General features: G+C 49.0%; 9 protein-coding genes across 11 annotated transcripts in view; 6 read left to right on the top strand and 3 right to left on the bottom strand.

The window, feature by feature from the left end:
- Positions 1-492, bottom strand: part of PPTG_20848 — a 3,126-nt gene extending 2,634 nt beyond the window's left edge. The window contains exon 1 of one of the 2 annotated variants that reach the window (XM_008893047.1): positions 42-492. In XM_008893047.1, the coding sequence (XP_008891295.1) occupies positions 42-398 (357 nt within the window). In that variant the 5' untranslated portion in view covers positions 399-492. The remainder of the gene's footprint in view (positions 1-41) is intronic. The other variant, XM_008893048.1, reaches the window with a different exon arrangement.
- A 785-nt stretch (positions 493-1,277) lies between these two features.
- Positions 1,278-1,866, top strand: PPTG_20847 (hypothetical protein; the record flags this gene model as incomplete). The annotated part of the gene is made up of 2 exons (XM_008893046.1): positions 1,278-1,341; positions 1,775-1,866. 2 exons carry the CDS (start codon positions 1,278-1,280, stop codon positions 1,864-1,866), a joined length of 156 nt encoding a protein of 51 aa, XP_008891294.1.
- Positions 1,867-2,038: 172 nt separating this feature from the next.
- PPTG_01098 (glyceraldehyde-3-phosphate dehydrogenase) lies at positions 2,039-3,360 on the top strand. The gene has a single exon (XM_008892697.1). The coding sequence runs from the start codon at positions 2,088-2,090 to the stop codon at positions 3,198-3,200; it is 1,113 nt and encodes a 370-aa protein (XP_008890945.1). The 5' UTR covers positions 2,039-2,087; the 3' UTR covers positions 3,201-3,360.
- PPTG_01097 lies at positions 3,233-5,797 on the bottom strand. Of its 2 annotated transcripts, XM_008892696.1 has the most exons (2): positions 3,593-5,797; positions 3,233-3,502 (listed from the first exon to the last, which is right to left on the bottom strand). In XM_008892696.1, exon 1 carries the CDS (start codon positions 5,627-5,629, stop codon positions 4,301-4,303), a length of 1,329 nt encoding a protein of 442 aa, XP_008890944.1. In that variant the 5' UTR covers positions 5,630-5,797; the 3' UTR covers positions 3,233-3,502; positions 3,593-4,300. The 2 variants fall into 2 exon arrangements, with proteins under 2 accessions (XP_008890944.1, XP_008890943.1); XM_008892695.1 differs by having other exon boundaries at positions 3,233-5,797.
- Positions 5,798-7,390: 1,593 nt separating this feature from the next.
- On the bottom strand, positions 7,391-11,577 carry PPTG_01096 (ULK/FUSED protein kinase). Its single transcript, XM_008892694.1, has 2 exons — positions 11,381-11,577; positions 7,391-11,311 (listed from the first exon to the last, which is right to left on the bottom strand). The coding sequence occupies exons 1-2, from the start codon at positions 11,531-11,533 to the stop codon at positions 7,499-7,501; spliced, it is 3,966 nt and encodes a 1,321-aa protein (XP_008890942.1). The 5' UTR covers positions 11,534-11,577; the 3' UTR covers positions 7,391-7,498.
- A 2,517-nt stretch (positions 11,578-14,094) lies between these two features.
- Positions 14,095-14,903, top strand: PPTG_01095 (hypothetical protein). Its single transcript, XM_008892693.1, has 2 exons — positions 14,095-14,817; positions 14,891-14,903. Exon 1 carries the CDS (start codon positions 14,119-14,121, stop codon positions 14,653-14,655), a length of 537 nt encoding a protein of 178 aa, XP_008890941.1. The 5' UTR covers positions 14,095-14,118; the 3' UTR covers positions 14,656-14,817; positions 14,891-14,903.
- Positions 14,904-17,855: 2,952 nt separating this feature from the next.
- Positions 17,856-18,392, top strand: PPTG_01094 (hypothetical protein; the record flags this gene model as incomplete). Its single annotated transcript, XM_008892692.1, has 1 exon — positions 17,856-18,392. The coding sequence occupies one exon, from the start codon at positions 17,856-17,858 to the stop codon at positions 18,390-18,392; it is 537 nt and encodes a 178-aa protein (XP_008890940.1).
- Positions 18,393-19,252: 860 nt separating this feature from the next.
- On the top strand, positions 19,253-23,495 carry PPTG_01093 (hypothetical protein; the record flags this gene model as incomplete). The annotated part of the gene is made up of 2 exons (XM_008892691.1): positions 19,253-23,413; positions 23,484-23,495. 2 exons carry the CDS (start codon positions 19,253-19,255, stop codon positions 23,493-23,495), a joined length of 4,173 nt encoding a protein of 1,390 aa, XP_008890939.1.
- A 75-nt stretch (positions 23,496-23,570) lies between these two features.
- Positions 23,571-23,616, top strand: part of PPTG_01092 (hypothetical protein) — a gene marked incomplete at both ends in the record, with an annotated part of 17,859 nt that continues 17,813 nt past the window's right edge. Inside the window, one exon of the mRNA XM_008892690.1 lies at positions 23,571-23,616. Coding sequence (XP_008890938.1) covers positions 23,571-23,616 — 46 coding nt within the window.

Genomic DNA, 23,616 nt, shown 5'->3' with positions numbered 1-23,616 from the left:
TACATGGGCGTGGAATCCTTAGGCGGGGCCGAGATCACCACCTTCTTGCAGCCACCCTCAATGTGGGCCTGGGCCTTCTCCGTCGTCGTGAACACACCCGTCGACTCGCACACGTACGTGGCACCGGCCTTGCCCCACGGGATCTCCGACGGGTTGCGGGCGGCGAACACGTGGATCACCTCGCCGTTCACGACCAGGTTGCCGTCCTTGGTCTCCACGGAGCCGTCGAACTTGCCGTGGGTCGAGTCGTACTTGAACAGGTACGCCATGTACTCCAGATCCATGAAGGGGTCGTTGATGGCCACCACCTTGGTCTTGGGGTTCTCGATGGCGGCGCGGGCCACGAGACGGCCGATGCGGCCAAAGCCGTTGATACCGATGGCGACTTGCTCAGACATTGTTGATGGTGGGGGGATTTACTAAGTTCTTGCAAAATGAAGAATGAGAGCTTTGTGCAAGAAGAATCTTGCCAAGGTCTCCTCAATCTCTCCATGACGCGGCGTATCGATTGCTCATAGCACTTGCCCCGTCAGAGGGTTCAACACTGGAGCCTTTGTATGTGACACGGGGTACGTGGCGTAAAAACTTAGAATCTTCGATTGACCAATGGGATTGAAGCGTAAAAAGTAATTGATACTCTGTAAAAAAGTAAAAGATCGCGCTCCAAGCAGAAATCAGGAGAAAAACACGCGCCAAAAGACCTAACCCTAGCCGAATCTTTGTTTTCGCAGTGGTTCTGTTCATTTGGCATGAGTCTTCAACGTACGTGGCACGTCGTCAAGTGAGCATGCTTGGTGAAAGTGCAGCGAGTGGCTTCCACCACCAGCTGCATGATACCGCAGATGCACGCAATGCCCTTCTTGTCTTTCTAGACGCAAGCAATCGAGGAAGCGCCGCGGACAACTCCCAGTAAGCTTCGTTTCTGCTGTTGGAGTTGCTGCTAGTGCTGTGCAGCACGCAGCACAGTGTGCTGCACACTGGGATTGGAAGGGCTCGGCGACGAACAAGGACAAGCGTTGGCCGTGTAGACGTCGTTCTTGCATTGAAATTGCAATGTGTGTGCACTCGACACTGTCGAGTCGACAGACGACACGGAAGGCAAAGGTACCGGACACGTTCACGCCGTGTGCCTGGCAACACCTAGTGCATGCTGCGTGGGACTGGTTTGATCCTTGCTACGTGGAGACGCTAAATGCGAATTATGCTGGAGACTTGTGTTTGTTTGCTTTGGAGCTAACTGTTTGACGACTTTTTGCTTTTTTTCGTATGCGTATGGGATGCTGAAGATCCGCTCGAACTACCAAGGTTATGCTACCCCCGTGTACTGCGACAGTAAGCTCGGTGAAAACCTTCTATGACCACGTCAGCACGATGCTGGTGGTCGGCATAGCCAGCATTGCTTGCATAGGAGAACGCCTCGCAAGAGTGAGAGCCATTTAATGCAGGGCGCACACTGTGGGTAACTAAGCTATCAATGCTGTTATTGCATCGCCGGAACTGCCGTATTTGGGTGTGTATCAACAATTCGAAGAAGTGTGTGTAGATTCTAGCCAACGCTTGCAACGTAGCATATCCTAGCTAGTATGAACTACGTATTGCTGCTGTTGTGCATGCAGTGGGTTAGTGCTATCACCTCACATTATTGTAGCAGTTTACACCGGTGGCTTTCTTAAGTACTCCAACACTTGTCAATCCACTGGACCGTAGCAAGAGTTTCGATCCCGACGAAAAACCTGACGGTGTTATATTTCCTATTAACTGTAATTAAACGTAGCCATTCACGAGGCACAGTTCTTGTCGCTGCATGCAATGCAAGTACTCGCTGCGGCCATTCGACGCTTGCTCAGCCTGACCACTGGTCAGTGACCAGCAAGCATGGCACGTTTTTTTTTTTTTCACACGTCACAGGTTTGCAATCGAACTTGGAATTATGTGCCATAATCCAACCGGATTGTGCCGCTGACTTTTTACGCCGCCCTCTCATTGGCTCGTAAAAACTCAACTTCACTCTACGGTATCCCAGCAGAATATCCATGCGTGTCAATGCTCCGACGACGCAGTGACGTCTCCTCAAACCAGATCCATGCATGGCCGGCCGGGTAGCAAGCCAACGTGGCCATAGTTCACTCTTTATTTTGCATTGCAATCGAGACCCCATCCTAACATCAACACCAACTATGTCTGAGCAAGTCGCCATCGGAATCAACGGCTTTGGCCGCATCGGCCGTCTCGTGGCCCGCGCCGCCATCGAGAACCCCAAGACCAAGGTGGTGGCCATCAACGACCCCTTCATGGACCTGGAGTACATGGCGTACCTGTTCAAGTACGACTCGACCCACGGCAAGTTCGACGGCTCCGTGGAGACCAAGGACGGCAACCTGGTCGTGAACGGCGAGGTGATCCGCGTGTTCGCCGCCCGCAACCCGTCGGAGATCCCGTGGGGCAAGGCCGGTGCCACGTACGTGTGCGAGTCGACGGGTGTGTTCACGACGACGGAGAAGGCCCAGGCCCACATTGAGGGTGGCTGCAAGAAGGTGGTGATCTCGGCCCCGCCTAAGGATTCCACGCCCATGTACGTGATGGGAGTGAACCACAAGGAGTACGACGGCTCGGCGCCGGTGGTGTCGAACGCTTCGTGCACGACGAACTGCCTTGCGCCTCTGGCCAAGGTGATCAACGACAACTTCGGCATCGTGGAGGGTCTGATGACGACTGTGCACGCGACGACGGCCACGCAGCTTCCTGTGGATGGCCCTGCAAAGGGAGGCAAGGACTGGCGTGGTGGGCGTGGCTGCGGCCAGAACATCATCCCGTCGTCGACGGGTGCCGCTAAGGCTGTGGGCAAGGTGCTTCCGGTGCTGAATGGCAAGCTGACGGGCATGGCCTTCCGTGTGCCTACGCCGGATGTGTCTGTGGTGGACCTGACGTGCCGTCTGGAGAAGGCTGCGTCGATGGACGCTATCAAGGCTGCCGTGAAGGCCGCTTCGGAGGGCGAGCTGTCTGGCATCCTCGGTTACACGGAGGACCAGGTGGTGTCGAACGACTTCTTGCACGACAAGCACTCGAGCACGTTCGACGCGGAGGCGTGCATTGCTCTGAACGACAACTTCGTGAAGCTCGTGGCTTGGTACGACAACGAGTGGGGCTACTCGAACCGTCTCGTGGACCTTGTGCTGCACATGGCCACCGTCGACAACTAAGCGTAAATTGTACTACAATAGTAAATCAAGCTTTGCTGTTTGAAAGCATTCGGAAAATGTATCCGGTTACCGTTTCTGGGTTTTGAAAACGTTTGCAAAATAATTATCAAAATGGGTTTTCTTGGCCTGTTTGAGGTAATAGATGTGTTGTGGCTAATAACGTTAGTCCTTGGCGTCCTTCAGGCAGTCTCGTACTACGTAGTACTAGTACTAGTTGTTATCACCAGGTCCAGCAGCTCATAGGCGAATTTCGACCGTGTTGGATGATAGGCGATTCCTTGCATTGCGTAGTAGGTTGCATACTGGTACATATTATAAAGGCGTTTTCGCATTTATAAGTAGGCGTTAAGACGTTGCATTGCAAATTTATTGAAACCGAGTGCCGGTTGCACCTAGATCGACGTGTCAACGTATGCTTAGCTGCACCATGCTAGCATTGCGGGCACAAAAATTCAGCTACTTCCAACTTGAATCGCCACAATAGTTACTGCCGGCAGTTCCCATTGACGCACTTCAAAATTCGCAGACCAGCAGACAGGCAATCGGTCGTTAGAACGGAGGGGCATGTCTACCTGAACTCAAGTTGAAACTTCACCAAAAAGTCCTTGAACCCAACGCAAATGCCTCAGCCACGAGAGTCAAGTGTAATGCATGTATCCATGTATCCTTCAGTCTTCATATCATTTCGGCAACTTCAGTTGGTAATGATGGCCATCATCACGGGAGATGCACAAAGATCCCGCGACGTCAACACTATCTATCCAGTGGCTCGAGTGGCACGCGACAAACTCCTAGAGCTGACTGAAGTTCAGCTAATGCAAACACTATTGTAGAGTACATGTACTGAAATGTGTTTTTTGTGTAGTGGTCTTATCACCGCCGCGTACGTCAAGTCATGCACTACCTCGTACATGAAGAAAAATGTACCTGTCTGTCTCTGCGTATTCCATACGTCTGGAAGAGCTTCTTGGGGGTTCAAATGCCTACCTCTATAATAACAGCGCCATCATCCGGACCAAAAGCGTAGGCGAGAAAAAAAAAATAAAAGAGAAGAGCACGGGAGACAAGAAGAAGCTCACGCTCGCGAGAGACGCACCAGGTTATGCCGTATCGCTGTGTGCCCGGGTTCCCAGCCCGGTGTTCGACACCCGCAGGTCGCCCTCAGTGCAGATCTCGTAGCACATATTGCACACACGGGTGTTGGCCGATGCTTTCTCGGCCTTATTCTTCTTGCCGCGGCGACGGGCCGGGAACGGCAGTTTCTTGGCCCGCACGTGGCACGCCGAACAGGCGGAGCACAGTACCCGGCCGCACATGCGGCAGTGGTGTCTGCGCGATCCCAGACTGCCAAATTTCTTCTGGCACTCCATGCATTCTGGCCGCTCGCTGTCCGGTACCCATACCGGTGGGTGGGCCACCTTGGCCATAAGCATCTTGAGTTGGACCGGGTCCACCTTGTCGAAAACCGTCTTGCCCGACTCGTCCTTGAGGTCGAGTCTGGCCCCGTGGCGCACGAGGCGTGTGGCGATCTGGATCAGTCCCTTGTCCAGGGCCACATGCAGGATCGTCGATTTATCCACTGGAGCATTGGCGTTCGCGCGGTGCTGCAGTAAGATCTCCGTCATGGTCGGGTCGTCCCTCGTGACGGTCAAAATGTGCACACCCAGCGGCGTCTGGTTGCGCATATTGAGGAAATTGACGTCGGCCCCGCACTCCAGCAGCACTTTAGTCATGCGGCGCGACTTGGCCGCGGCCAAATGCAGCGCCGTGTTGCGGCGGTTGTCGGCCACGTTGACGATGGAGCCGCGCAGCTGCGGCATGAGCAGCGCCTGCACCACATTGAGGTGGCCGCCTCGAATAGCGAAGTGCAGGGCCGTCTGGCCGAACATGGGGTCGCGTCGGAGGATGTCCGTGCCGGCCTGGATGACTAGCGCATTTACCAGCACAATGTCGCCGGCCCGGGCCGCCTGCAGCAGCGGCGTCAGGCCATCGGGCGTCGTGCCCACGGCCGACGGTCGCTGGTTGTTGTTGTACGCTCGACGGTAGCTCTCGTCCATGCGCATGAGCGCGTTGCCCATTTCCGTGGGCCGGCCGCCACTGTTCGAGCCCGAGTCGTGGTTGGAGCCGGGCTCGTGGCCCGGCATGAGGCTGTCCCGGAAGTTGCTCTCGCGCATGTTGATCATCTCCTGCACGTCAAAGCTGCTGGCCTGCTGTACGCGGCGGTAGTCGAACGAGTCACGACCGGGGGCTGAGGCCGGCGCCTGGCTGTACGTATCGTCGATGTCCTCCTCATCGCCCATGGAGTAGGCCTTAAAACTGGCCGTGCTGCTGGTACTGCTGTTGGCCGGCACAGTGGCCGCGTACTTGGCCGGCGATTGCGGCGCGTAGTCGGCGCGTAGATTATCGATTTCCACCTCAGCAGAGGGCATGGTATTATAGCGAGCAGAGAGAAGGAGAAGTGACGAGGACGAAGGTGGCGCTGGGTTCTCGATAGTAACGAACGTCACGAGCTCTAGCTTGAAAAACTCCTACTTGCCTCCAAGCCTCTACTTGACTTATGAAAGAGCGAGCGGCAGAGTCTGAACCGAGAACGGCGGATAGAAATGGGCACGGGAAGTAAAAAACGGGTAGGATTATGAGGACCAATTTTCAACCCTTTTTTTGGTTTGTAAACTGGAGGTTAGGAGAACCTCTGTATCGTTGCACGCCTAAAAGTCTGATGGCAGGCTTTTGCTTACACGTCACTAGGGTTTAGTACCCAGAAAGCAACGAATCCAGTACATATATCATACACTTCTCGCTGGCATTTGTGCGTGTTGTCAAGAGTGATTCCGCCTAATCGTAGCTCGGTGAGTAGAGTGGATGTATCAGCCTCTGAATTTGGATCAAGCGTTCATTGGGGTGCAAACCCTTGAGCCAAACACTGGACTTACGTTCACAATTGCCTTAAGGCCGCGCAACAAGTGCAACAAAACGACTAAAATGTGCTGCAAGAGAAGTCACGTTAATGGCTCCATTTTTCCAGTATGCTGGAGGTGCCCATTCTGGGTATAGTGGAATCCATAGCACGTGACCTCCGATGTCGAGGAATGGGCAGTAGTACCCACCTTTCGGCCCACTTTTGATCTTTTTTATTATGGTGGGCCATAAGCTATGAGCAGTCAAGGCAAGAACTTTTTTTTTTCAGAAAAAGTGCTTTATGATGTTTCGCTTCCCGTCTGCTATGGTTGCATAACGGGCATACTGAGCCCAAGTGAAAAACCGTCGCATTGAACCTCCAAGTTGGAGCGTAAACTCAATTTTTCACGGATCTTCACAAAAAGTGGAGAATGCGTACAAATGCATGTCTTGCATGTATCTATGGAAGTGTCAATGGAAGTGACAAGTTGTCACTGGCAATTGCCTCGACGGAGGCAACTTGCTCTGCTGTCCGTTGCAGTGAATCTTCGACTGGTATCACAGAGTTGAGATCCGCTACGATCGATCGGATGCCAGTTACGAGTCACAGCGGTGAAGCGCTCCATAGCATGCGCATGACAGGATGCGAGTACGAGAAGTTAATCCACACACCTTCGCATGGAGCCCAGTCCACAGAAACTGTAAATCCAAGCGGAATTATTTTACGACGACAGCGTCGTCATGCTCCTGCCAGGTCCATCAACGTCGCAGCATCGAATAATGGCTCTCTGCAGTCTCCCCGCCCCCGCAATTGCTGTCAAAAGTTCAGAATCGCTGTGAAGGGTTCGCTTCATCCTTCCAGATAGCAAGGAATTCCGAGGGTCTTGGGTACGGTCATGCCGCGGATTTCGCAGCAAATTGCATGACGCTATAGTAGTTTTCGTGCTCCATGCTTCGGTTACTTCGAGCACGCTTGGGTTGCAACAATGTTGACAACAAGGGATTGGCAAAAACTATCTCAGTTAGCATTTGAACCGAGACTACCAACATCTGTGTCAATGCGCTGTTCAAAATGGCTCCATTTCTTCACTGCCGTCGCTCCCGCCATAGAAACCCATCGTTACGAAGAATGGGGAAACTTTTGCACAGCCAGTTTGGCCACCAGGGTGTGACTCGCTCTTTTCGCTCTGGGATCCTGCGAGGCGATTGTATCCGGGGCCCACACAGATCTGACGCTCATATAATAGAGCTTGTCAAGTTGGTGACACCAAACCAACTACAGATACATTTTCATCGTCGTTCCTTTAATATTTACTAAGCAAATACTTATCTACTACTTCGAAGTACTACTATTTACGTTAATAATAAGTACCTTGTATGTAAAAAAAAACACCTTATTCTTAAAATTCCTGCCCTTCTTCATAATCCAGCTCTTCGATCTTTGCGAGGATGCGGCGGATGTTTCGCCGAGATACCTCGTCAGCGACCACTTCGTCGTACAGATGCTCCAGTTCTTCAACGAATCCCGGTTCCGCTTCAACAAGGAAGTTGAAGCATTCAGGATACACACAAAAGTTACCAAGAGAAAATAGCACAATGCGGCGCGAGGCCGTGCTAGTTTCCGTCATGGCCAATTCGAAGAGTTCCCATGGGGCTTGGTGACTACAGAGCGCCTCGCATAGCTCGTCCGAGTTTCGAACGAGATTTCCGAGTGCTCCTCCAGCATTCGAGCGTGTTTTATCCTCGTCATTATGAAGGTTCTGCACCAAAAGAGGAATCGCCGGACGAAGTGCGTCATACAATTCCCCAGTGTGGAAAGCTGCATTGCCAATGGCAAAACACGCGAAACGTCGAACGTAGTTGTCGGGGTCGGATAGCCCTCGGATCATTCCAGCCAGAACCGTGTTTGACGCTTTTCCGTTTAGTGGCGTTACGAACTGATCATAGAACAGTGTCGAGTGTCGGCACAAATTCCCGATACAGTTCAACGCCTTTGCACGCACCATTGCCTCTGAGTGCTGCGTTAGTTCGAAGAACTCTGATAAAAGATCCGCTTTTAGAATGCAGTCGTAATTGTTCTGGGAACTGCGTGCCAGTTGACTCACTATTAAGAGTGTGTCGATGATTAAAGAGGGTGAACAGTTGCCACTCAACATCCCACACTCTTTAATGACCAGCATTCCGTCCGCTTCCACAAATTGTGACCCAAAATGCGTCGAACTTGTCACGAGTCGAGACAAAAAGCTGATCGGTAGCTCTAGCACTGACGCCTCGAGTTGCAGCTCTTTCGTCGAGAACACGAACCGGAGCACCCCGAGCAGTTTCTGTACGCACTTGGCATCGTACAGGATTTCTTGTGTATCCACAAGGAGCTCCTCCGATACACTGTGTGCAAATGGAATGCCCAAAACCTTCACAGTGGCATGTACAAGCGCCTTGACGGCATTGGTGCCCCCTCCAACGATCTCTGGCCACTGGAAAAGGTACTCAATGTGTTTCAACTCGAGTAAATTCACCAAATGCAGCAAAAGATGTTCGTTGACCGCGATTTCCATTTGTGGCTCGTTGCATTGCATTTCACGCACAATACGCAATAATTTGAGAAAGCAAAACAATCCCCAAGGCGAGAGGAGATCTCCACCGCCAGTTGCCATCATTTCGTCGAACACCTCCCAAGCTTGATCATGTTGGAAAACCGACATGAACATATTCATCTCATCGGATCGAGTCGCTCCATCTCGCAATGGAGCAGCCTTCGACGCCACTCTCAGTAAGAATACAATTCCACTGTCCAGCAGTCCCTGTGCTCGAATATTATAACTTGTGAGCATCTGCGCTTTACTATCTTCCTCGGGGGAATTATTGCTGAATAATCGAAAAACCGCATCAGAACATTTCGAAGGGAGCGCTCCATGGACTAGCAGGTTCCACAGCTCCTTATCCATCGGTTCTAATTTATCAGGGTCATTGTTGCCAAGTGCAGACTCGTCAATGTTGCAAGATTCGACGATTTCAGCGAAAAACGTGCTCAATGCACTCAACAACGCCGTGTCGTTCGCTGCGTGAAGCACTGGGAACAAAGTCTGTGCGCATCGCCATATTTGCCGCTTTGGAAGCACACCGCGACGCAGGATAACCGACAGTAATTCCGTTGCAAAGTACTGCTCAATCTGGTGTAAACATCCGGATGAAAACCCCCAGAGCAGAATAGTGAAAATATCTGTGTCGCGGTGTTTCTGGAACACAATTTTCGTGACTGTAAGTTTCTTCGAGAGAGGTGCAGAGGACCGACACGAGTGCATGAGAATCTTTAGAATGCAACAGATAGTGGACTGGTCTGCGTCTTCTTCTCCAATATCTTCGTCATCGGCTTCGCTTTGTTTCAGTCGCACGCGTTCGCTAATTTCATCCCCGAGCAAAGCGATCAGTTCGCCGACGCCACTGCTAAGAAGCTGCGAGCCAACTTCCGAGTGGACTTTAACACGCAGTTTGTATAGGGGTCTTACATTGGAGCTCTCCATCGGCACGTTATCGTCACGAACTAAACTCAGTACAGGGAAAGGCTGCAGAGGACTCCAGCACTTCGCATCAGGCTGAACGAAAGCAGCCAATGCGAACACAGAATAGAGACCCAAATCTCGACCGCTTTTAGAGATTCTGCCTCCAGGAGACCGTGAAACACCCGAGGTATGCAGGATTTTGCACAGGGTTTGGATCACTCCAGACGGGTACACTACCTCGAGTAATGTTGTGAGATTTTGAGATCGATCGATCATTGATCCGAGCCATTTCAGAGCTTTCGAGTGAGAAGCAGCCACAACTTCGTCCTTGCACGTTAACACCAGAGATATCACGTCTACGTCACTTTTGCAGAACTCGCGGTAATCTAGTTGTTCTAAATCGGTTCCAGAATCGATAGAGTTGACGATCGTCGTACAGATCATGCAGCATCGCACACATTTGTAAATCACGTCACTCATTTGTTCCTGGTCGGATTCTAGCGCCCCGTTAATCTCCACTACGTGAGTCAGAAAGCGGTGGATATTGTCTTTTGACTGCATCAAGCTGCCAAATTCTGTTAGTTGGTCGGAATTCTTCAGTTGCAGCACCAAAGATCGGTACAACAATTGGAGCAAAGACCCGATTTTTGACAAAATATCATTGGAGAACTCATGAGTAGGAATCGACGATAGCAGATCGACAGCATTGGCGAACAGCGGAGAGCTCATAAGCTCTGCATCCACGTGTTTCACGTCCATTTCTCGACTGACGCGATCCCAAACAACGAGAAAATTTTCCAGAGCCACGGAATGAACCGGTTTAGCAGGTTCCGGGGGTGAAGAAGGCTCACGATTGTTACTTAGATCTTCCGTTTCCGTGGTGTTTTCAACAGGAATCTCCGGTTTAGACAGCTGTCGACCGGTTTCTGGGTCGCATATCTTCCACTCGTCACAGGAACGCAGACGCTCCACGCTCGGCTTCACCTTCTCCTCATTTTCGTCTGCTGGAGGCTGATGCAGCTCGTTTTCCTGGAAGAATCGTGGTAAAGTACGGACTTGTCGCTCGAGCTGAAGGCGGGTCTCGAGTTGTTCAGGTGTTTCCTGTATGAACGGATGTTTCAAGATCTCAGGCCACTTGAGTCTCTGAGCGGGATCTTTGTTCAATAATCCCTTGAGAAAACTCTGGAAATCCGCAGACATTGTGGACGGATACTTGACATCGTCGCGTACGATCATCTGGATCAGCGACACTATCCGGTCTGTGTAGAACGGGGGTCTCCCTGTTGCAAGTTCGTACAAAATCACACCTAGAGACCACAGATCTACTGTGTAATTGTACGGCTTTTCTTGCACTAGTTCTGGAGCCATATACAGTGGCGTGCCCTTGATCGACCTCAACAGACTCGTATCGTGTGCAATGGCACGGGCGAAGCCGAAGTCGCACAGCTTGATCTGCTGCTTGGAGCCAATGAGGATGTTCTGGGGCTTCATATCTCGATGGATAATGCGGTTCGAGTGCAGAACATGAAGAGCTTGAATGAGTTGAATGGCGATCTTCCTGATCTCTTCTTCAGGCAGACTGTGCTCGTCCTCCAGGACCTGGAACAGCTCTCCCTGAGCGTATTCCGTCACCATACAGAACTCCCCTTCCGTCTCGAACGAGTCCATCATTGCAATGATGTTGCAATGATTCAGTCGTCGGAGGATATTGATCTACCCATTGATAATGGAATGTTAGTTTAGGCTTTGCTTTTTGTTTTTTGTTTTAATGTTGAAACCTACTTCCTGGCGGAGATTCTCGAGATCTCGCGCGCTTTTGCCCTGCTTCGTCACGAATTTGAGCGCGACGATGAGCCCCGAGTACTTGCGACGGCCCCGGTAGACCTTCCCGAAAGACCCTTCGCCGATACGCTCCAAGATGTGGTAGTTCTCCATGATAAAAAAAACTACGAACTTGTAGAACTTTCGATGAAAAAAACTAGGAGTTGCTAGTATTAACCTTCTTCAACTTCGTAATGTTGGCGGAAGGTGCCCCGAAGGTCGCTCCCCACTGCCTCCTTTCTTCGCACACATACAGGCCCCCCACTAAGTACGAGAAATAAGCGCCTTTCTTCGCACTTGGTGCGAATCAAGACGAAAAAAACCCATTAAAAATTTAATGGGGTTTTTCCGTCTGAATGGCAAAATCGGTCAATCAAGTGGGATGTTAATGGCGAGAAGGACGCATGCTGATTGGCTAGGTTGGCACCACCGGCCAATCAGATCTAACAAAGCAACGAGAATTTACTGTAAAATTGTATTACTACTACATTTCTGTAATAGTACTATTTTGCTTCCTAGAAAATGGATCACGATGCTACTCGCTCCATGTACTGATATTATTTAAATCAGTAATCTGGATGTATACTTCACTACTATTCAAAATAATATTAACGCTGAATATAGCTGTTTCCACAACACAGCAGGATCTGTACGCATACTGGAAGAGTAGTAGATGCTGAGCGCTAGGAGAAGACCTCGAATCTGCATTTGGAGTCGAGCTTGAGGCCAAGCCCTTCGTGGTTGTCTTGAATTAGTTCATTGTTTTCTTTCGAGTATCACTCAAGTAGCCTCACAAGCATAACTTGCATCATACAGCAGAACAACCACCAAAGGCGACCAAGCTTCTCACACGTTACATGCCTAAATCGATTTCCATGCCGGCCCTTGATGCGCTTTTGTAAACTGTGTGAAAAAGAGATGGCACGTGCAGTCTGGGCTATATCCTAAAAAAATGTGTTCCTTAACAAAATGCTTGTTCTTTCTGACCGCTTCGCGAGCAAGCCCCTGGAATTGTTTCAATGATCGTGGGTGTAATTTGTAGATACGGTTGAATACTGTACAACCACCGGTGCGTGATTACATATCTATCAATTTCAGTTTTTAGATATTATCTGTATATCATACATGCCAGAGTGTTGTGGGCTATCCAGAGCCACGAGACGTGAATTCCTAAATGCAACTTACTATTTTGTCGGAATGGGATGCATGCATCCTGCTGTTATACACAAGATATTTACAGACTATACAGAAGAGGACACTGCCATAGCATTGGGCCCAGAAATGCTTCCGCCTCGGCAAGTCGACTACTTTGACACCCTTTTTACACCGCGACAATGAAAGGATCCCGATTACATGTAGTGCAAGAGTCTAACGATATCCTAGCGGTTTTCACTATCTTATTGAGCTTTAAAACGCTCGAATGCTGTTACGAACCAACAACGCTAATGACAGTCCAAAGGTGTCTCTGTCGAAGCGCCAACTTGCTTCAATATGAAAAGAAAGCTTGCAAGGCGGTGAGACTATATAATATACAGAACTGCACCCCGTTTTATCGCCCTCGGATGTCTGATAAACGTCTGGATGTAATGCTCTCTTGCCAAACATCCTCGGGTTTCTATGCTGAAACCTGATGTGTTTGCAAATCCTATATGGCCCACCACCGCGAAATCGGGGTGCATTACTGTATATATTTATGATCTGAATATGGTCTGGACATTGGGTGCCTTCCAAAACCTATATAAACGGTTTTACCAGTTTAATCGACAATTTAATTTTAAATTACAGAGCTGTTTCATGTGCATCAAACCGGTTGCTGGAACGCGACCTTCGGGTATAGTGAAGTTCAGTCATGTGTTAATCACGTTGGTACTTAAAGTCGGATTTACATTATTTGATGAGAACTTTTTGGTCTCATGTAGGTTTTATCAGTGTGTGATGCAACTCATATCGCATGATCATGGACCATGTGTCGAGTTTAATTACCAGGTGCAAATTGCACTGCCCACTCCATTGCTGTAAATATATGCTTTATAGCTATATATTTATGAAACATAAATTGGCAAGGACGTAGTTTCCCAACAAGAAAGCACTGTTACTCAGCCTAAAAGTACCAAGTTGGTACTTTGGTACTACCAACTCGGATCGAATACACTGTCTATCCATTCCGCTTTGGTTGTACAGCTATCATGAACACTCAGCCATTCACGACACCGCGACTCACTCCCAGTCATCGACTCGATAACAACGAGACTGCAAGGACCGATCCTAATTTAATCATTTTACAACGGTCATCCATCATGTCGATATACGTGCCTAGCTTTGTCCAAGTCCCGTATATCGACAAAATGGATGACACAATTATCGTGAGGTTCTTGAGCTCTCAACCTCCCACTATCTCTTTATAGTCACTCAGGAATTACATTGAATTGAGTGCTTTTTTTTTTTCTCTCTTCCAGGGAAAATACTATATTAACATGTAAAAATAGGAGATATACTGTGATGAGTGAGCATTGCTAACTCACTTGCTGACATACGGTTTTGGTCGATCCCGTTTTTGATCATGATTACGTGAATACTAACGCCTGGACAAGCTAGGCATGTATATCGACACCGCGGATGACCGATTTACAGAGTGCGAGGTTCTAGAGAGATTTTTGTTCATTGTCGTTTTTTCCGTCTTCCAGTAACTCAAGACTACAATGAAGCTTATCCTCCAAGTCCTGACAACGCTGGCGTTTGCGGCAGGTGTCGCTGCTGCTTTACAAGATGGCGTTCAACTGGGCGTGACTCGTGGTGGGCCTCATGGCGATGCGTACTCGGACCTGGAGATCGTGTCGCCAGGCCAAACTGTGCATTCCATCACGATCCGCTCTTCTGATCGCGTGGACGCCGTCGGCCTCAATGTGACGAGCCCGTCCGGTCAGAATACCATCCTGTACCACGGCGGCGACGGCGGTGACAAGGACACACGCTGGCTAGCGAAAGGGGAGCACATCGTTGGAGTGGAGGCGCACTGGGATAAGTACTACCGTAAAACGCGCCTCGTGTACATCAAGTTCACCACCGATAAGGGAAATGAAATCTATGGCGGAACTAAAACGGATGATTTGAACAAGAAGGCTAGCGAGACCGCGCCAAAGGGTTTCCAGTTGGGTGGTTTTGTTGGTTACAGCGGCAAGGAACTGGACTCGATGGGTCCCATTTGGACGAGCATCAAGCCGGTGAAAAAGTCTTGAAATATGCACGTGTCGACAGATGAGTGAAGTGCAATGACACTGGTCGAGAGGGCGATTAGTTGTTTGCGGTGGGACTTCTACGACGTCAACTACGGGGTAGTATGTGAACGAGCGAACACACAATACAACAAATATGACCTCCGCATTGGTTTCCTTAAACAGGTAATGATGGCTATTACTCGAGAATGACATATTTTTTATCACTGTAACCTGACTGACATCCCCATACATGCAGTAAAACTACAAAGATATTTTCATCTCCATCCACCTCGGCCAGGGCGGCATCAAATTATCCACTTTTTGCGATGTTACATCGCAAAAGTGGATAATTTGATCATGTAAAAAGTCTACTGGGATGATATACTTGATATATCTATGCTTCATAAAATCTGTTTACGTGTTAGGTTTTCCAGAAAGGTTACATGTTCGCCGTGATTTACGGTAGTGCTGAAACAGCCCAGCAAAGGATTAATTCAGTGGGATGGTCATCCCAGTATACCGGTATAGGTACCAGTACGTCAGTAAGCGATATCCTAAAGCTTTCCATGTTAATGTGGTAGGATGATCCTTTCCGCCATATCAATACGGATACCAGTATGGTAAATAACCTGGCTCCCAAAACTTACTTGTGGGCGGAACTTACCAGACGATTATCTTGTTTTACCGGAAAGAGTTACATTTGAGGGTACGAATAAGTTATTACAGTGAATACTGTTCACGGGAAAGAGCAATTCGGTCTGCATAAGGCCCTCACCAGCCCCGGATGGCTAGGCAAGACAAGGCCCACGTCATCGACGAAGTGTTTCATAGCGCTGCTATTGCTGTTTATTGCTCTTACGAATTTTTAAAGTCACATTTGTCAGTCCACCGCGTTTGAAGAGGTGTTCGCTCCGTATTCACATTAGCGAGCGTTATTAACTCTACATTATACTTGTTTGTTTGTTTGTTTGTATTCCTCAAAGGTATGAATCTGCTGTAGTATGCAAGCAAGGGTGTTTGGCTCGATACCACCTTTTCACAAAGCCAATCTCGACGGTTCTATAAAGAATACGACTATCAATCACTAGAACATCGGACTACAATATATCTACACTAACCACTAACCGCCGACGAGGCTGAAGGTTTCTTTTAAAATAAGATGCGATGAAACTAGTGTTGCCACCTGAACTATAATATCCAGTCTCATCGGGCATGTAACTCCCAACTGTGTCTTCTTCCTTTCTCCGGGACTTCATCTCCGACGAAACTGGAAGTTATGCCTGTGACAGCGACATACTCTGTCACTGTCACTTGTTTGATTTTAGTTTGGCTAGTTTGGTACCGATTTGATATCGGTATACCAGTGCATTCGTTGCTTCCTATCTCAGTACAGATTTGTCCTAGGGTAAGTAAGTCCGATTTAGCTACCTGATCAGGTAACTCTGATGATACTTCAGTGGGACGTCATTCCCAGTTGACCATGCCTTCCACGACAACGAGAGAGATTAGTATAGAGGTTAGTGGGGAATAAATACTCACTACATGTATGCATAGTGTAGCACAATTGTCATGTAACACGATATTATGATCGTTTATGACAGCTAGATTTGGCATACTCGCTGATAGGAGGTGTCCCAGCGAATGAATCCTGGAAGCTCTGATAATACACGCAAGCGCACTTATGACGAGGAAATGCCGCGATTGCAGCACAACCTTCTCTTTGGAATTAACGCTATGTTTTGCGAAGACTTGCCGCATCATCAAGAATAGTCTACCATTTTTCGTTCGGTGAATGCAAGGGTTCTATGACACTTCGTGATCTTACAAGGGCACCGTGAGAGCCAGTGCCAATACCAAGGTATTGTCCGCCCCACACTTAGCGCGTTGTTATTGATGTCACGAGGTAAGGCTCGTGATTCGAATTACAGTGTTGCTTTTGGAAAACATCAGAACGTCTGGGTATTTCGCCTACACTGTATAAATAAAAAGTCGTTATCGACGGCGGTGCTGTCGGGAAGGTCGATAATCGGAATGTTGTTTTAAAGGTGTTCAATGAATCCAAGAACAGAGCGGAGAAGAATTTCCTGTTGCCAATCAACAAGCTTTATTTGGAGCCGGGCCACCCTACTGTTTTAATCATATTGGCTCCCTACCAAATCGTGAGCCTGGGCTCTGGCTCAGCTCGTCCCTCCCATGGTCTTACCAAATCCTTACTTGAGATCTCTACAGCAAACTGTGGGAATTCTGTGTCAAACTGTAAATCGTTTTACATGTGATGAGAAACTATTAGATTCTTTCCGCACCAACGAGCCCTGATCTGGATACCGTGTAGTTCAGTTTGTAAGTGGTGTTGGCATTTGATACACCATTTCCCGAGTAAAGTGAGAATTACTTACAGCATATTCAAAGTGCATACGGCACAAGCATACAAGGTCTCGGCTTTATGTTTCGCGAGGGAATCGACCAGTCAACGGCTCTACACAAAATATAATATTTTGACGTCGATTGGAAGATAAGCATATAAGTGATTGCAGGTTATCTCGCTTTGATTTTAGCATTTCCACTTTGGAGAAATTCTCACAATGGTGTACGCGTAGATTTTGTGATTTGCGGAACCACCTAGTAAAGTAATAAAGTAAATATGACGTTGCGCGATTGGTTGTAGGCGGAGTTATTTCTTCCGACACACAACATGGCATGAGGTGCGGCAGGCTGCCTTTAGTAACCGCTAGCAAAAGCAAAACAGGACCCACCGTTGGCTTTGATTATGAAATGGAGCTGTTGATGCGGTGCATACGTACGATTATGCAGTTGTAGTGTTGACGCTGTCATTGAATAGTTCATGCAGACAGATGTCTGCTGCTACATGTAGTGTCGGCCGAATTAAGCTGCTGCAGTGTGTCGTCGTAGCTCGTCGGGGGCTCATTCATTCGGAGCAATACTCCACAGTAGCAAAATACACCGCGGTGAGTGAGCGCTGCCAACTTAGCAGTGCTACATGTATTATTAAATAGATAGCAGGGCTAACTCACGGGCTGGAACGACATGCAAATATGCGGTTTGGTCGATCCCATTTTTATCATGATTACGTGAGATCAAGCCTTGTACTTGGTATGATGAAAGTCTTAATCTCACGTAATCGTGACACAGCACATGCATGGTTTCGGAGGGATCTTGAGTTCATTGCCAATTTTCCCTTCTCCCAGCAACGCAAAATAACAATGACGCTTATCATCCAAGTCTTGACTACGATCGCGTTGGCGGTAGGTGGCGCTGCTGCTTTGCCAGAGGGCGTTCGACCGGGGAAGACTTTTGGTGGACCTCACGGCGACGAATACTCGGACTTGGAGCTCGTTTCGCCTGGCCAAGTTGTAAATTCCGTCACGATCCGCGGCTCTGACCGCGTGGACGCCGTAGGTCTCGACGTGACGGACCCGGATGGTCAACAACTTCTTCTATACCACGGCGGCGACGGCGGTGAATCGAAGACTCTCATCCTATCCAAAGACGAACACATCGTCGGGGTTTTCGCGCAGTGGGTAAAGTATTACCGCAAAACGCGCCTCATGTACCTCAAGTTCACCACCGATAAAAACAATACCATCTCTGGTGGGTATTATGACAAGGAAACGGACAAACAAGACAGCGACAACGCGCCAAAAGGTTTCCAGTTGGGCGGCTTCGAGGGCTACTGCGGTAACGAACTTGACTCGATGAGATCCCTTTGGACCAGCATTGAGCCTGACCAGCAAGATTGAGGTACGCACATGATCACAAGGCGGTTGTTTGTAGTTGGACTTCCATAGCGTCAGCTATAGGTAGTTAAATAGTAGTTTGTGTAAACAGCAAAATTCACAAACGAACAAGAACAATTTCGATAAGCTAATTAATTTGGAGCACCATGATATTATCACATATTGCGTGGTACTGTACTTTGATGAAGTAGCTTGCTAAAATGTAATCGAAAAAATAGTCGTCGTCGTGGAACATCATTGATAAAGGCCACGGATCGATGGCATACTAGGTGCGTAGAATAGATATATTGTCCCATGGTCGACAGCGTCAATTGACAGTGTCAATGGAACTCCACGGGACAACCCGGCTGTATCTATTCACTGTCAATTTGACAGTGAGTATGACAAGCAACTTTGATGGTGCGTCGCCTGGGGAGGTCTTTACTGACAACCTCCATACTGTGGAGATCGGCTGCGCGAAGCATGCCAGATTGGTATGTCGGTATTGTAATTCCAAATTCCCAATATAAAGAATAACCTACTCTTTCTTAGAATATTTTTTTTAATGATTTTTAGCTGATTAGATAATGCTCGATGTTTAATTGGATGAAAATATAGAACTACACTTTTCTTTATGGTTCATTTAGGCGGCACAACACGTTCGCACTTCTTGTCCGCGTCAACCTTGACGGGGTCGATACGGGGGGTCTATTATGATATATCGGCGAGTTCAATGGACAAGTCCTAGGCGACCACTGAGACGGTATTTCTCTCCACCAATCCGTTTATTATTATGCCTTGTCCAAAAAGATCCTCGCCGTTTCGTGTGGATCAAAAGTCTCTCCATAAAGGCGCGTGACATCCTCCCAAGTACCAGGACTAGCATGGCCCGAAGCTGCTTTCGACGGCTCTGGCCGTCACGCATTCATCTCGTGATGCTGCTGTTCGGATTACTGTTAATCGCTGTTGCCAACGCCGCATTTTTCACTCCCGAGGACGTCCCCGGTCCACCCGAGAAGATTCTGGTATCTCCAGCTAGTGACACATCGATGCGTGTGCAGTTCTTCCCGCCATTAAACGTCAAACCCGAGGGCGTCAATGGTGCTCCTGTCATTGGGTATAAAGTGGAAGTAGCTCGACGTGTGGACGAGGTGCAGACGTTCTCAGTGGCAGCCATTGGTCCCATCCTAGCGGGTGGCTACAAGGTCACGTTCAAGAACAGTCGAGGCATCGAGACGACGTCGTGTATCCCGTGGAATGCCAGTGAAGTGGCGTTCGAGATGGCACTGGAGGAACTGCCCAATGTGGACAGCGTGGGGGTCTCGAGATCGGCCTTAGGGGCCGCTAAGAACGGATTCGTCTACACGATCACATTCGACGGCGCGTATCTCGTCAGTGGTCGACAATCGGATTTATTGGTGGGGGATACGACTGGATGCCGAGCTGTGCAGCCACCTAACCGGGCGTTGTCATTTGAGGGGGCTCATGTGACGTCAGGTGTCTCTGGATTTTATCCAGAAGTGTGGGAGATTGTGTCGACGGATAGTTCGGGGACGAAAGTGCTTGGAGGGACATTCGACTTGTCTATAGGCTTCGAAGGACAATGGACAGACACGAACCCCGCAGTTACAGCCACTGTGGCTGCAGGATCGAGAACAGCAAAGACTATAGGATCCATGTTAGGCCGTGTGAATCGAGGAGATAAAGTGCGGATTGGAGGAGAAGAGTTTACGGTTCATGCCACCGCTCCGTTTACAGACTTGGAATTACCGCTGGATTCCTATCATGTCCGTGGAGTGACGGTTGCCACTACGATTCAAGTGATGGATACGGCGCTGGGCAACGTCCAAGCTACAAAGACGTCGAATTTGGTCACTACTTCGAGCGATTTCAGCTCTAAAATTGCTAGTGGAGAGCAGGTTCAAATCGGCTCCAAAGTCTTTAAAGTGACGAATGTTGGAGCGAATAGTATGACGTTGGATTCTGCGTGGACTGACGATACAACGCTCCATATAACGGCGTTTGTGCGAAAGAAAGCGACGTTGAGTGTGAATGCAGAGGCAGCGGAGATGAAGAGAGCGTTGAGTGCTTTACCCGGCGTCGGGTCTATTGATGTATCACGGATTGGCCCCACAAAAGCCAATGGATATCGTTGGTATGTTACGTTCCAGTCTCTCAACAGTGTGAGTCTTCGAGTCGACAAGAAGACTGGAATCACGGACTTTGTTGACGTTTACGGTGTTGCCTGTGCCACGTGCACCGTAACAGCGTCAGTCGTACAGGACGACACGCAGACAACTACTCTAACTGAGATCAAGGGCGATTACTTAGCCAACGCAGTTGTGGCTTCACGAGAAGTTGGTGGAGCGATTCAAGAAGTGCAGACGGTCTCTACAAAGGCAACTGCAGACGATATCAGTGGGTATTTTACAGTCAGCTTTCAGTCTGTGGGTGGAGCAGTGATCAACTTTGACGACACTGCAGCAGATGTTCGAACCAAGCTGCAAAGTCTCGCTACTATTGGACGACTAAACGTGACTCGAAGTGCAAACTCCGACTTCGGAGCGACCTGGACGATCACGTTTCTGTCGAATATGGGCGATTTGCCACCGCTTGTGGTTGATGACAAAACTTTACTGAAAGGAACGGGAGTGAATGTTGTGGTACAAGAAATAGTAAAAGGTGTGGATGTCGCGTTGGAGACAATTATTGAAGGACTAGATCCGGGCCGAGACTACTACGTGCGTGCATTTGCTCGGAACGAGAATGGGTATGGTGCGAGTACTACAGATCTACAGCAGCGAGGACGAGGTGCTCTGCCTCTTCTAACAGCCGTAGCAACGTCTCCTGATCCTCCAGGTATCACTGGCATGTGGCCTTTATCCGGGTCGCAAATGGAGCTCCGACTCTCTAACCCAGTGGATCATGGCGACCCTGTCTCGAAATATTTGTTCGAGTATGCAGTGGGTGATACCTTCGGAAAAGTTGCAAGCAAGAAAGTCTTCGTGTATAATTCTCTCGAGAACGACATCGCTGGTACTTTCCGCTTACAGTACGGGGACGATGCGACCTCCTTGTTGTCTGTTCACACCACTGCGAGCTCTCTTCAAAGCGCTCTTAACAGTCTTTCTTCCATTCGTCCCGTATCAGTCTCGCGTGCGTTGTATGTGCTTACGGGCAGTCCTACCATCACGTTTACAGAAGCGAATAACCGCCTCACTACGCCAGTATTGAATGGGATTCAATGCGCGATGCTGGATAAGGGAGCCCGTATAGATGTGGGAGGGAAACGCTTTATCGTTAGAGTGCAGCCTGTGGAGGGTAGCTCCTTTATCGACGTGGAGTTAGGGCATGGCGTTCAAGACTTTACAGTGAATAAGGATTTACTCAAACTGGACAGCTCTGGCCGTGTACGTGGACCGTATGGATACATCTGGACGATCTCGTTCGACAACGACGCTGGGGATGTTGTGCACGGTAAATACCCTGGACTACAGTTGCTGTCTTCGCTGACTTCGATCGACTCTGGTCTAGCGTTACCTGTGAACTCGTACGGGATTGCGCTCGGTCAAACTGGGATTTCTGCCGATCATTACGGCTTCTTTGAGATCAATAACGACGATAAAGTGTGTGATACGTACGTTGTGGGGGCTCCTTCGTTCGTTCAAGTGGTTCGACTGTTTGCTCCGACGACAGCTACGGATGGCGCGTTCAAACTCAAGCTGGGGAGTGAGACTACGAACTGTATTACATTAGGTAAATCTGGAACACTCAGTACTATGAAAAAGAATCTGGAAGATCTAGATCTGGTTTCAAAAGTGACGGTGGACGAAGTAAGGAGATTCAAAGTGACCACAACAACAATAGTCACAGACTATGATAACACCGGTAAACTTACCGTTGCCAGCGCTCTCACCTCTGCCCAAGTGGGTGTTTTACTCAAGGACAGCATCATCCAAGTGAGTCGCAACCCCAACGATTTCTCCAGACATTCCTGTGAGTTTGTCATCGATGCTGCGCCTACTGCTGGACTCACCAAAATTTCTGTTACACCACGAGGATCCTGTGATTATTTTACTGGCGAAACTCGAGTGTTGAAGATTTTGGATTTTCACGACTATCAAGTCCGTTTCTGGGGATATTATCCGACAGGTGAGTGGCCAACGTTACAGTTCGATTACGGTGCATTTGGAACGGGAGCGTGTACACCATGGGCACCTCTAAACTTGCAGGTATACGGACAAGTGCACACCGTAAAATACGAAGGTGTGTGCTCTAAAGGACAAGCTGGAATCCAGACCATTCTCGCAGACGCGTCGAGTACTATTGGAGGCACCTTTACGTTGTCATACATGGGTAAAGTGACTTCCCCACTGTCGTTTAAAGATACAGGGGCGGGTGAGATGCGAGATGCCATCGACTCTATTACTGCATCTGGTACTGTAAACGTTAGTGTGAGTCAGTACGGCGCTTATGGTAAGGCGTGGCATGTTACGTTCGCAAAGGACCAAGACGATGAGGAAGACGCTATTTTCATTCAGCACTCGCGGCTTACAGGACAAAACGCTTTGATTAGCGTATACCCCACCGTTACGGTGTTCACAGATGCCAAGCGAAATGATATCAGTGGCTCCTTCCGGATAACAATTGGTGGAGAAACCACCGAGCCGATCGGATTCTCGGCTACACATATGAAAGTCACACAGGAATTACAGAAACTCAGTGTCGTGGATTCGGTTGTGGCACTTGGCGATAAGAGTGCAGGGGATATTGGAGTCTACGCGTTAGAGTTTACAGCCGATGCAACTGCGAGTAGCAGTCTTTTAACCAATATCAAGCTTGATGGAGCGTTGATTGACCCGACCCGTTTCTTGGCGATTGGAGAAACACTGGTACTAGGCTCACCTCCTGCCTCCTTCACAGTTAAGTCGATGACTCCGTTTGATATCACACTCTCTACGGTCTTTCCGGCCTCGGCGGCGTCACAAAACTATAACGTTTTGGCTGGATTGATCACTAAGCAGACGAAACCCTTACCGGGATACGTTGGTATTACACGACTGATGCAAATTATTGCCGTAGCGAAGTCGTCTAATACGTTTCAGCTGCCTGCAGATCATGGCTTGAGTGTGAATAGCGTGTTTTACGTTGGGCGTACGAAATTCACGGCCACAGCTGTGTCCGGATCGCTCGTTACGACTGATGTGCCTTACACGGGAGACACTATTGCTGCTGCATCTCCGAAGGT

This window comes from Phytophthora parasitica, assembly GCF_000247585.1.
Source record: "Phytophthora parasitica INRA-310 unplaced genomic scaffold supercont2.1, whole genome shotgun sequence".
Lineage (NCBI taxonomy): Eukaryota > Oomycota > Peronosporomycetes > Peronosporales > Peronosporaceae > Phytophthora > Phytophthora nicotianae.
The sequence above is the reverse complement of the archived record's forward strand: the minus strand, read 5'-3'. Positions and strand labels throughout refer to the sequence as shown.